This window comes from Anopheles cruzii, chromosome 3 (assembly GCF_943734635.1).
Source record: "Anopheles cruzii chromosome 3, idAnoCruzAS_RS32_06, whole genome shotgun sequence".
NCBI classification, from domain to species: Eukaryota; Metazoa; Arthropoda; class Insecta; order Diptera; family Culicidae; genus Anopheles; species Anopheles cruzii.
In genome coordinates this window covers 66,864,981-66,877,072 of record NC_069145.1, presented here as the reverse complement: position 1 = coordinate 66,877,072, position 12,092 = coordinate 66,864,981, and the positions used below count along the sequence as shown (strand labels likewise).

Sequence of the window (12,092 nt, the reverse complement as noted above, 5' to 3'; positions counted from 1 at the left end):
CTCGCCGGGCGGTTTATTTATGGCTGCACCCGAGCGGCCCGAGCGATAACAAAGCCACCGATTTTACAATCTCTCGATGCTCTCGGCGGCGCTTCTTCTCGGAAGCAGCCCGGTCCCCCCCGGGGCGCATTAGGAGCACATGCCACCCAGCGACTGTGAAGGCGAAGAACGGCGGCGGCCCCCCAAAAACCGTGTCCCAATCCCACGCCCAACCGGCACCGGCATCCGAAGCAGCATCCGCAGCGTGCCAATAAAGTGGACGGCGATAAGCGGCGATGGCGACGGTGACGGCGACGGACGTCGAATATTTTATTGGCCTTCTTCGATCTCCGAAGGGGGCCGCTCTCACCACGGGTGGCTGCGGCCAACCTTTTCTCGGGTTATCGGGCGGGGGCCGTCTAGACGGAGGGACACTCTGTCGCGCAGACTCTTGTTTTGCGTTTGTCCGTTGTTTGCTTAGTCGCGCAATGAGACGACCGCGCGTCATCTGCGCGCGTGGTGGGGACACTCCGCTGAGACAATGGGACAAGAGTGTGCCCGACGCGGTGAGAGAGAGAGAGAGAGTGCATTAGAATCTTCACCCTGCACACAAAGCACATTCTCAGTTGGGAACTTTTGCCGTTCCGATTTAACCTTATCATTCAGCGGTGTGCGTTAGGGTTCCGGCAAGGAATGACTGAATGCAACCGGAAACCTTGACCACCCCCCGGTCCGTGGTAGGGTCCGGGCCCGTTTGTCACCGTGCCAGGGTCGCCCGCCGCCACCGCAGCCGGACAATCTCTTTCCGAAAAATTGGTCCAACAGATTTGGTCCCCAAACTGCTGATGCGAAGGGGGGCCGTCGTCACGGACGAAGCGCACCGTCTCGACCGGATGTGGACTGTTTCCCGACTGCCCCTCAGGCGGCCTTCCTCCCGTGAAAGGGGTTTTGTTTTGTCTTTCCTTGTCTCTTGGGCTGCCGTTTCCTGCCTTGGACGCGAAGAGTCTCTGTTGGATGGCCCGAAGATGACCACCACCGCACACATACACTCACAGACGGCAACCCTATCATCAGCCGGAGCCGGCGTCCGGAAAATGGATGCGCTCTCTTTCGCACCCAAGTCGGACCCAACCCAAGAGAGCCGGGCGCCTCAGTCGGTCGGTCGGGTTCGTCGCTTTACCGAGCGTTGCCGTTTCTTGTTTTCGCTGACGGCATTTCGTTTTCGTTCACCGTCGCCGCCGCCGAATGGCTCTTTGTCTGCCGCCAGGTCTTACTGGTGGTGGTCAGGCTTTGCTTCAACCCACCGCGCAGACCTTTACCGCCCCACCCGCGTCTGCGGTGATTTTATATAATCTGCTGCCGCTCTTTTTTGCCCTCTGCGTTTTGCGCTCTTTGCGGATTAACGTTCGCCCGTCCCTCGGTCCGTCCGTCGCTGGCCCTCGATGGTGGCCGATGGCCATCGTGATAGTGGCAAGGGACCGTCGTCGTCGTCGTTTTTTTCTTGCCCTCTGTTGCTGTTTCCTTTCCTCTGTGCGTTTGTTTCTTTCGTGGCCACCGTCTTCCCGTCGGCCACAGCTGGGTTTGCGTCACTCGCGGTGCGCCGGGGACCGTATCGAACCAGATAAGATTGTTTTTGTTTCTACTTCTTGCCTGGCCTGGCCTGGCGGCTCTTGCCCAACCTTTCTTCGCCAGTCTGGAGTGGCTTTTTGCTTGGTGGTGGCCACGCTTCGAGCGCAACCGGACCCCGGAGTGGGGCTTGTTGCACCACGACGACGACGACGAGTTTCATTGAGTGCGATGCTCGGTGCGCGCAACGCTTTTCTGTGTTCGCGAAGGTCTTTGTGTTGCCTCGCCCGCACCACCCGCATCCGAGGTGCATTTTGGGGGTGTTTCGTGATGTTTGATCGGTCCCCCCTTGGTCCGGCGTACCGGAGTTTGATAAATTATCTCCTGGCCTGACGCGGCCGGGCCGTGAAGAACGCGCCAGGCGAGGTGATGAATGGCATTTCACGGCACCGCTTCGGATTCGTACCGCCCGAAACGTGACCATCACGTGTCCGTCTTTGTTGTTGGCCAGTTTTTCCGCACGGTCGAAGCGAAGGGTTCGAGCTCCGAATTTTCGACCCAACAGTTTGTCAATGGCCACGACGCGCGGCGTGACCGTGTGGAGGTTGCTGGTGGTGGTTAACGCCTCCGCACGTCGGCTCCCACGAAGATGGAGCCGCCGGGATAAGATTTATCGCGATCGAATCGCGCGCGCGCGCGACCGCGGCCATGTCGCAACCAAGCGGGCCCTCACCCGGGGACTGCCTTTCAACGCCACAATTTGTATCCATAATTTGCTGCTGCCGCCCCGTTTCCCCGTACGATGCCGTAAAATTGGAACCATGTCTTCCACGGCACTTCCGGTGCGAGCAGGCTCTTCTTGTCCGTGGGATTTTGGGGCCCGGTTCCACGTTTTGTAGCTGCTACGTGGGCTTTGGGTTCGGACGGACCGAGGCTTCGACTGCGATCAAAGCTTGAATCGACTGAATTTGAAAGCTTCACGGCAGAGATAAGATAATCCTCCTGTCGTCCGGCTGTCCGGTCGTCAAAGGCAGCCAATCAGCGTCTTTTGTGCGCTCATCCTCAATCGAAAGGGCCTTAGCTTTGAAGTCGAGATTTACTTGTTTTGAAGTAATCACTAGCCTGGTGTCTCCCGGAGGAACCCGTTTCGCTCGGAAAAGGCCACTTCTATTTGAGGTTATTTAACTTGGGCAACTTGGGACATCGAAACAAGTGTTTGGAATTAAAAGCGTATTGGGCACATCATTAAATGGGATGTACAAAAATCGATGTGTTCCTCAGAATCAACCAATCTTCTATCGGATTTCAATAATGTTCTTCGATTTTTTACCAACAGTTCATGTATTTGATTGCTGCTGCTGCTGTCTTCGAAGAAGCTAATTATTTGCTCGACAACAGCTCCTCCTTTGTTGCACCAAGCCTTCCAAATTGGGTCTTATTGTGACGAGTTATGGTTACAAGACTTCAAGCGCCTTAGACAAAGTACAATGGGCACCGAGTCCTATCTGGATCCCGTTCTTTCTTGTTTGCCAAAAGGGAAATGCAGAAGCCAGAAGTGTATTCTTTGAATTGCGGAGTGTTACCCGTGCGACAGATAATAAGTATATTTGAATTTAATTTACTATTTTATTAAATCAGAATCAATTATCGAAGATCCTTTTTTAAAGAGGAATGAAGTGAGCCGTATTAAATAAAATCACAATGGCTTATCCCGGGCTAGCTCGGCTGTAAAATGGTGTCGTTGTATTGGGTTGTACCGGTTGATGTTGTATTGTAGTTTTTGTCGGGATTTCCGGCTTTATTGTTCCTAAACGTTTTCTGCCATTTTCTAAGCATCATACGGCAGTGGTGTTTGGTGCATTGGGACACTGGGACCATATATTAGAACGACTTTCAATCTAGACGTTGTGTCGTGGCCTTTGAAGAGAATTTACGGTTAACACTCTTGACTAGTACTTGTTTGTTCGAATGCTTTTATTTAAATTACTGCATTAAACACGTCAACTCAATCCGCAACAACACTCCTGAGCGCAAACGATGCGGTGCTGTGTCTGGTTCATCAAGCGAAATGCACTTAGCACACTGAGCAAATGCAAATGCAAACGCAATGTACTAAGAGAAGGAAAAAAAAGCGGAGCGAACATGTGAAAATTGTCCCCGTAGCGTAGCCCATTCCGGCTCGATTGCTCATGTTTCCAGTTGCACCATTTTTCTACGTACCTCCTCCTGGCGCGCAGGAGTCACCTACGCCATCACCCCCTACAGTGGGGGGGAGTCCACAACATAGAAAACAGACACGAACAGCGTTCGATCTTGTGATGTTCATGTCGCCAGAGGGACACAGAACGACGACACGCCACAATTGCATCCCATTTTCCTTTTGTATTAGCCGGATAGTTTGGCCGGCGGGAGCTCGCCTCGCCTTTCTCTCCGCCCCAGCAGCAGCAGCAACTGCAGCTCATAAAACAAAATGGTACCGTAGAGATTCTGTGCTCCTCCGATCGGGTTACGGAAAAAACGACTTCGAAAGTTGTTGAGCACAACACTGCGGGTTCGGTTTTCTGAGGAACACTTTTAGCACTGCGCACAGGCAAAAACTTTGCCCCGGCGGCCACCCGGGGGAATCCAGGTGACACACACCACACTGGGATGGCTGGTAGCATAAGTCGGCCATTGCCGGTCGGCATTTTTGCAGGGACCAAATAAGTTGTGCGGCTCATCGAAAAACGATGATCCAGCGCCGCGCGCGCGGTTAGTGAGCGAGATGCTCACGACTTGTCACGACTGGACAAACCTCGGGGCCACCGATGGCGCACGGTGCATCTCGGATCCCGATTGGCTCGATTTGATTGAGTTCGTGTCTCGCGGTTCCCCGGGGGACGCGCACGACGGGCGTCACGAGCGGGTGAAAGTTTGCACGACGCGTCCTGCGATCGGGCTGTGACCGCGCACACTGATGATGATTGGTAGCCGACGCCGTGTTCCATATTGTTCCGTAAAAGTGACCCCGACGGACGCGCCTGGGAGTCCCAGAATGGGCCCAGGGTTCGGGTTCCGCATGCCGGCGGAACTCTCGTCAACTCGTGATCATTTGTTGACCGCGTGCGGCCGGAGTTATGATTGGAACAGACGGTCAACTCGACGGACTGTGTCTCCCCGGAGACAGTTTGATCGATCGTTGGCAATTATCGGCGAACGAGCCACGAGCCAGCAGACTGAGAGGTTGGCGATCTTGTTGGACAGCAGCGCATAAAGCGTGGTCGTCGTCATTGCGCTCGGACGACAATTTGCCGGCCCCCGGACCGGCGTTAATAATGGTGTTTTATGATTACTGTGTGTTTGAACGAACAGGACGGACCCATAGAAAGCGTCTCGGGTGCGCGCATGTCACAGCCGGCCGGTCCCTTATGTTCACACTCCGTTACCCCGTTACAACACAGCGCCGTAAGGGGTTTTCCGCTCGTCACCCTCGCGTTCCTTTCGACTCTCGGAACGAAGCAACCGACCGCGGGAGTCTGCTCCACTCACCGCGCGCGCCGGCGGAAGTGTTAATTTAAATGAACCGTTTAAGTTTGCACATTCATTGCATTTAAATCCGACCACATGGGGAGGCGGAGCGGGTGGGCCATTAGGGCCGTGTGGCTGTGTGAATCACACTTCGCTGGTTAGTTCGGTTGGTTGGCCGCGCGAAAGGTTCCCACCCGGCCCGACGGCCCGGGTGTGCGACATTTCCCAGCCAGCCCGGAACCGGGCCCCGGAAAGTGCTTTCTCAGAAGGGGCTCTGTGTGGCCAGGTGGAGGTGCCAGGCGTCCTCACCAGCCCCCCTGAGCGAGTGCATCGTGCATCGGCGACGGCGAACGGCGACGGTACAGAGAAATGCACTTAAGCGAGTGCAATTAATCCGCGGGCTCCGGCTGCGGCCACAACCATTGTTGTGCGGTACCTCCGGTGAGGGAGGTTCGGAAGGCGTGCGTGTGGTGGTGGGGCTGGTGTGCCGATTTGCTCGCGATTACCGCGCCGCGGCTTGAGAGATGCAAATAATCGTGCGATTTATCGTGCTCTATCGGATCGCTGCGTCCGGGCCCGTTCCGGACCCCCCATTCCTCTCGACTCGGCAAGGACTCGGTTTGGGGTCAACCACCACCACCACCAGGAAGCCGATCGCTCAAGTCGACGCTTATCGACGCTGATGCAATCGAAACCTTGAGCCCGAGGCCGAGCGCGGGGCACGCGCGTGTTCTTGAAACTTATTTTTAGAGTCGACTGCTCGGCTCGAAAGCCAGCCTCGCGGATTGGAGAAGTTAACGCGTTAATAGTTTTGGGCTTAGATTGATTTGCTCGATCGCCGTCTGTTCGCTGTAAAATATGTGCTTTATACTATTCGGGGCACGGCGCCTAAAACGCTCAGCGAAGATTGCCCTCCTGATAATGGATAATGGGTCCCCCGGAAAAGGTCAACCCGGTCGAGGGCCCGTCCCCCGATATACCTTCATTTCACGACGCCCCGTGCGGAAATTAATTTTTAATCACATTGTCACATCGTGAAAGACCTTTTAACCCACTCACCCCCAAACTGGTCAATAGTGTGGCGACGACGGTGGCGACGGCGGGCTACCCTTATCAAATTTCTGGCGCCTACCAATAAGTCGGCCGGTCGAGAGCCCTTTGGGCCTCACCACCGTACTAAAAGGGTCGCCGTGAGTAAAGCGCAACATTTTTCAATCCGGTGGCTCCTTCCGCGAACTGGAGCCACGTGGTACACTACGCAGCACGCGATCCGACCTGAGTGGTGCGCGCGCGCGAATAACAACGTGGACTTTATTAGTTTGCTCTTTGGCGCTTGGTGGCATAAATAACTACGCGCGGCGGGCGCATAAGGATTATGTTACGCGGATCGTAAAATCAAACGCTTGATGGTGGCGACCGAAAGTCTGAGAGTCCGTCGAATCGCGTAACATTACTGTCTGGTCTTAAAGACTGCGGTCAGTCCTGTCCCCAAGAACTGCTGGTTTCAGCGTGGTCTGAAGTGGTTCAAAATATTTCGCGACAGCTCCTAGCAAGGTGTCAAAACACCTCGCCTACCAGCACTCGAAACACGCCCCGACGGGCTCCGGTTTTTTCTTTCTCTCTCTCTCTCTCTCTGATGGGCCCGATGTAGTGTGCCACCCTAGCCATCACTAATGCACTAATCGCGCCTTGAATTAGCCGCCCATGTTGCACCGTCTCTCCGTGCGGTTCATTGCGAAATCGGGCGGCCTTACGGCGGCGAGGAGAGACCCATCCGAGCGAGTGCCGGTCTGGCGGCAGCATTGATTTCATTTGCACCGCGCTCGCTTGCCGTCCGAAGCATAATCGAAACACGCGCTGCGCGTCTGACGAAATCTCCGCCGGTCCGCGTCCGAGTCGCGTAATGCGTAAGACAATGATTGCGCTGACGGCGGCGGCGGCGATGAAGATTGTGATTTTGCGCCTAATGATAATGACAATCAACGGCGGTGGTGGCGGCCCGGCCACAGTGACGACGACGGCCGCCATGGCGAGCGCGCACCGAAAAGCGAAATCAACGAAATTATTCATTTTTATGTTGCGATGATTTTTTACCTTCCTTTTGGCCCAAAGATGAGGCTAATTTTGGCCAAAACGCCGGGCTGCGGCGGGTGCCCAATTGCGGCTAGCCTTCACGCGGGCCGCGGGAGTGTCCTTGGACTGGATTGGTCTGGTCTGGCCGCTGCGAGCGCCGATATCGACGATCGATCGGCGAGTTGGTCAATCAAATCAGAACCATCATTATCTGTGTGGCCGATTTGGGTTCGATTTTGAGTGCCGTGTTTCTGGGGCTGCTTCTTCAACCGTTCGAGGCCCCCGAGCAGCCTTTCGAATTACCGTGGGGGTCCCACGCAATCGGCGTGTGCTGGTCAATTATCGTCATCTGTCCCGCAGCTTCTCGCATCCAATCGGTGTTTGTAATCGGTGGCTGAAGCCAATCGACCATTGTCGGTCGAAGATCGTCGGTTCGACCGGAAAGCTTGCAATGGACCGTGGCCCTGAGGAGGTGATTTATTGGGGCTGGCAACACTGGTCTGTTCAGTCTGGTCAAATCAGAGCGTTTCGAACCGATAGATAACGGTCGCTGAGCGCGCGTCCACGGAAGGTCAATTCCGAAGGAAAAGCTTCCTTCGTCCTTGATATTTGAATTGAAATCTGGGTTTTCTTTTTCATGGCACGTAATTTAAATAAACCCAAAACAGAATGTAGAAAATTCTTTTAAATTACCACGCCGCGCCGACTCATAGCGGTGCTTGACGGGGAATTGGCGCCGCCGACAATTTGGCGCTCGTTGGGCGGCCCGAGAAATGGTGGTCCTGGGCTTCCTTTTACTGTCGTCCTCGCGAAAAAAAAAAAACAGTACGAAGCCGTGTGACGTTAGTACGGTTCTCTGACGCACACACCACTCTGTGACTAGAAAATCGAGCTTTGGCTGTTTAGTTTTTCTTCTATTAAATCTGCACAGTTTTCTGTTAGCTTCCCGCGAGACCCGGTCCTGGTGAAATGGAAGCACCCCACGGGAGGCAGCTCGAGCGAGAAAGCTCGCCCAAGATGGGAAGCAATAAAAAAACGCGACGAGCACCAAACGAGCATCGTCGGTAGCCACTTGAAGTGAGAGTACGATTAGATTCGGTCTGAAATTGGGCGATTAGTTTGATTAGGCCGATCTTCGTCTGTTTTTTTCGCACACCGTGACCGTGCCACCGTCGATTTCCGTTTTCCCTTTTCCCTTTTTATCCGGGGGGATGTGTGGCCCCGGCCAGCCACCCAGCCAGCTGCCCGATTTGCGCCCGATTCGTTACGGTGTTCTGGTCTGGCCGAGCAGCTTTCCAGCTTCCTGCCGTTCGGCTATGTTTTCTCGGTCCCGCCACACTGTGTTCTCAGTTTTTCGCCCAAAAGACTCTCTATTTCTGGCCACGAATGTGTGTGTGTGTGCTAGCGATTGTGTTGGTAGGCTCGCCCTCCGACACCGGACGTCGTATGCCGCCCCGCTTTCTCGGTGGCCATTTAGCGCTTCGTCGTCGTCGTCGTCGTCGGGCGAATGCGATTATTTTGATTATCGGATTGGGAGATAGAAATGCCCGGGGATAAAAAAAAGAGTCCACCCAGAAGCTGAAGGTGGGCTGGTCTAATATGGAATAAATCTTCCCCATCGGACCTGTTCCGGCAGCTCCTTCTATCGGTGTTTCCGCTGTTTTGCTTTGTGCCAGAGTGTCGTCTTGTGTGGGTTCCGATTTCGACGTCCGACTTCGAGCAACACGTGGCGGTGGTCACCGAGTGGCGAGGATTATTGGGCCGGTTTTTAGTGTCCCTCGCAAGGGCGCGATCTTAAGACCCGTTGAAAGTAATTAAATTTTGGCGTTTGCGACTCCACGTCCGCCATTCGGTGGGGTGTCCTTTGTCTTCATCAATTCTTCATCCGGTAGCACCACAAATCTTGCTTATCCTTGGGCGGTGGCCCGGTGTTTTGAAATTGTACTTTAATGTGGGCTTCTCAGCGTCACCTCTTACACTGACCCCGCAGCGTACTGCTGGCGTGGCTAATTACTCCAGCCAACGGGCAGTAGTTTGTTCATTTATTTCTTTACTCGCCGCGTCGGATTCGGTGTGCGCAATCATCGCGCAAGGCGCGCTCGGGTGCCCGGGGTGTGTAATTCGGCTAGATGCTGTTGAGTGATGCTGCTGCCTGTGCGTGTGTGTTTTACCACCGTTTTTCCAAGTAGGTACGTCCCATCATCCGAGCTGGGGCGGTCAAGGGGGAGGGGGGCCGTGGCCTTAATGATAATCGCACACACCACGACGTCGACAGTCCGGATAATGGTTCATTGCGCGCGCGCTGGGGCTTAATTTCGTGCGCGCACTTTGTCGGGCTTTTGGGCGTCTTCTCGTCGTGAAGGCTCTGCCTGTGGCTGGCTGGTTTCTTAATGCTGCTCGGCGGCCCTGTTCCGCTGGTTTCTTACGCGGCGCGGTTAAGGAGAAAACCGAAATAAAATACGTGTAGATCGCGTACGACGACGACATTAGAGGCCTAAGATTACGCCAGCGACGGTGCGCTACAATTGCACGGTACAAATGTCGCTCGCAGGCGATCGTGTTACGTGAAATCGATTGATATTTACTACTGTGGTTGAAAAAGATCGGAAATTTGCTATAAACTCAAAGATTCTTTATTTATTCTTCTAAAGCTATGTCATCACCTTTAAGTAATCTTTGCTTTATGCAGTATACTCATGTCTACATTTGTTTCCATTTTTGAAACGGTCCGAAAAGTTCCTTTTAGAAATAACCTTCAACATATTCTTCGTTTCAGTTCATATCTTAACTATTGACAGTAAAGGTCTCTGGAGTTTCTCGGTTGAATTTGTGATTTGAACGATCTCGGTTGTATTTGTGGCGAAATGATCACGAAAATGTGATGCAACAACTTCTCGTGAGACAAGAACCAAGAACTGTCTCTCCACAAATCCGCCTAACACTCAATTAGTATTTTTTGTTTGGCCGATTGGAAAGAATTCATGATGCACCGCACCACGACAATCGAAGACAACTGTTTCCCGTCGGTTTTTGGTCACAGTAGTATGCTGTGCCGCGTGGCAAAAAAAACGAAACGAGGATTAGCCGATGAAAGAGGATCATTTCCCTCCGGGCGGCACGTACCGTTATCGGCCGTAATCCGTCTTTGCGGTTTTCAACTCCATCAACTCCGACACGACCACTGGGGTGGGTTCCTTTGCTTTGCCGAGTGCGGAGTAATCAGCAGCAGCAGCAGCCGGACTCGGGCCCAAATCCACTCCCAAAAACGTTCCCGATAAATGGGATAAGCCTCCCCGTCGGGTTTGGACGTCCGGGGATTGTTTTGTGTGTGTGTGTGTGTGTGTCTGGATGGTAAGCCGCATGGGTTCAGGGCGCTATCGGGTCGAGCCCTATTAGAGGACGATTTACGCGAACAATCACAACAGTCGGCGTCGAGATGAGTGATGGAACGTCGTTCGCAGGACCTTCGACGCGGACCCGAAACAGAAGGCGGTGTGGAGCGGGTTCGCCTTTCCGCGGCGGGTTCGTGAAAGGCCACTTACTCCTCCGGTATGCGAGGAGATTAGTGATTGCGATTATTTACTGACGCTTATTGCCTGACCCCCGGCGAAGGCCTCCTGACACCGACCGACCGGCGGCGACGACGACGGTGGTGGCAGCCTTATGGGGCTATCAGCAGAAAGGTTATGCTGGGTTGTTTGCCATTTTTTCCCTCGTTTTTGGTTTCGTTCGCTGAGCCGGGGTCTGCTCCGTTGGCGAAAAATTGAAAAAGGGTTCCGACCGACCGATGGTCGGCCGTGTCACGATGGCCGCTATTTCTGTCCAGTAATCATGAATAATGTGGCGGTTGTGTTTGGGGCGCCCGAGCCACCGTTGCCGCATGTTGGACGTGTTGGCATCGGTTACAGTTTATGGCCGCCGAGGGCATGATATTTATTTCGTGCATTTTTAGGCATTTGTGTCCCTTGGGCATTCGGGCTTGTGGAACTTGTGGAGTGGCTTTTTACAAAAGTACTCAGTTACGCCCAATTAAAGGCTGTTTTCGGCAACGGCGGACATCGATCTCAGAAATAAAATTGGCATAGCTTATTTTGAAACCTTTCATTAATTTCTTATAACACTTCTGTGTGAAGCGCGGAAATACTGCGCAGCTAGGCGCTATGATAAGCGCCAGTCACTTCAGCGTTTGCGGCTCGATGGGCACCCACCATCAAACTTCATTACCAAACCTAGATCATGATGTTGATATTTCAATACAGAAAAAAAGAAACGAAGCCAAAAGCTCCACATGAATCGCCTTCATTAGTCGTACGGACTAATCTAAAGTCTGATAATCTTCGCAAAGGTCCACTCGACAGTCTCTCGAGGTCTTGGCGGACCATCACACACACACAGTACAGCGCTGTCCGCCAGTCATCGGGTCCCGTCCAAGGTCTGATAGTGAGCGTTCTCTGTCTCTCTCGCGCTCGGCACGGCTATCAACTTGGTTGGGTATAATTTTTATCTCCCCTCGCCGCCCCCTTCAAAATGGGCGTCCGGAGGTCCGTGCGCGCCCGTGTGTGTGTCTGTGTATGCCAGTTCATGAAAATAGTTCTCACGACTTTTGGGGCGGCGAGGCCAAGCTTTCGGGCTTTTTATTTTATCGTCCGTCCGGCCGGCCGGGCCTGAAGAATTAGGAAATCGTCCGTCGTGAGTCATGTTCATGGATGTTTGAAAGTCTACGGGAGGAGGTGATGGGCACGACCCGGCCGGTCGGCCATCAGGCTTGTTGTGGAACACTTACACACTATCACGCCGGCGTAAGAACTATTTTTTTGTTTTTTGCTGGCCGTATGTCTACGAATTTATGGTCGGTCGGCGTTCGTTCGCTCGCTGGCTGCGCAAATAGTAATGAGCGAATGTTAAACATTTCGTGGCCCGTCTCAGAAGAAGCTCTCAGTTCTCAGTGACTTGGTGGTGTTTTCTCT

The 12,092-nt window shown here is 53.5% G+C and overlaps 2 protein-coding genes across 2 annotated transcripts in view; one reads left to right on the top strand and one right to left on the bottom strand.

Moving 5' to 3' along the window:
- The window catches only part of LOC128270825 (serine/threonine-protein kinase pkn6-like), a 7,490-nt gene extending 2,675 nt beyond the window's left edge, over positions 1 to 4,815 (bottom strand). Inside the window, exon 1 of the mRNA XM_053008246.1 lies at positions 4,762 to 4,815. Coding sequence (XP_052864206.1) covers positions 4,762 to 4,815 — 54 coding nt within the window. The remainder of the gene's footprint in view (positions 1 to 4,761) is intronic.
- A 2,152-nt stretch (positions 4,816 to 6,967) lies between these two features.
- Positions 6,968 to 12,092, top strand: part of LOC128270824 (box A-binding factor) — a 165,005-nt gene continuing 159,880 nt past the window's right edge. Inside the window, exon 1 of the mRNA XM_053008245.1 lies at positions 6,968 to 7,081. Coding sequence (XP_052864205.1) covers positions 6,968 to 7,081 — 114 coding nt within the window. The remainder of the gene's footprint in view (positions 7,082 to 12,092) is intronic.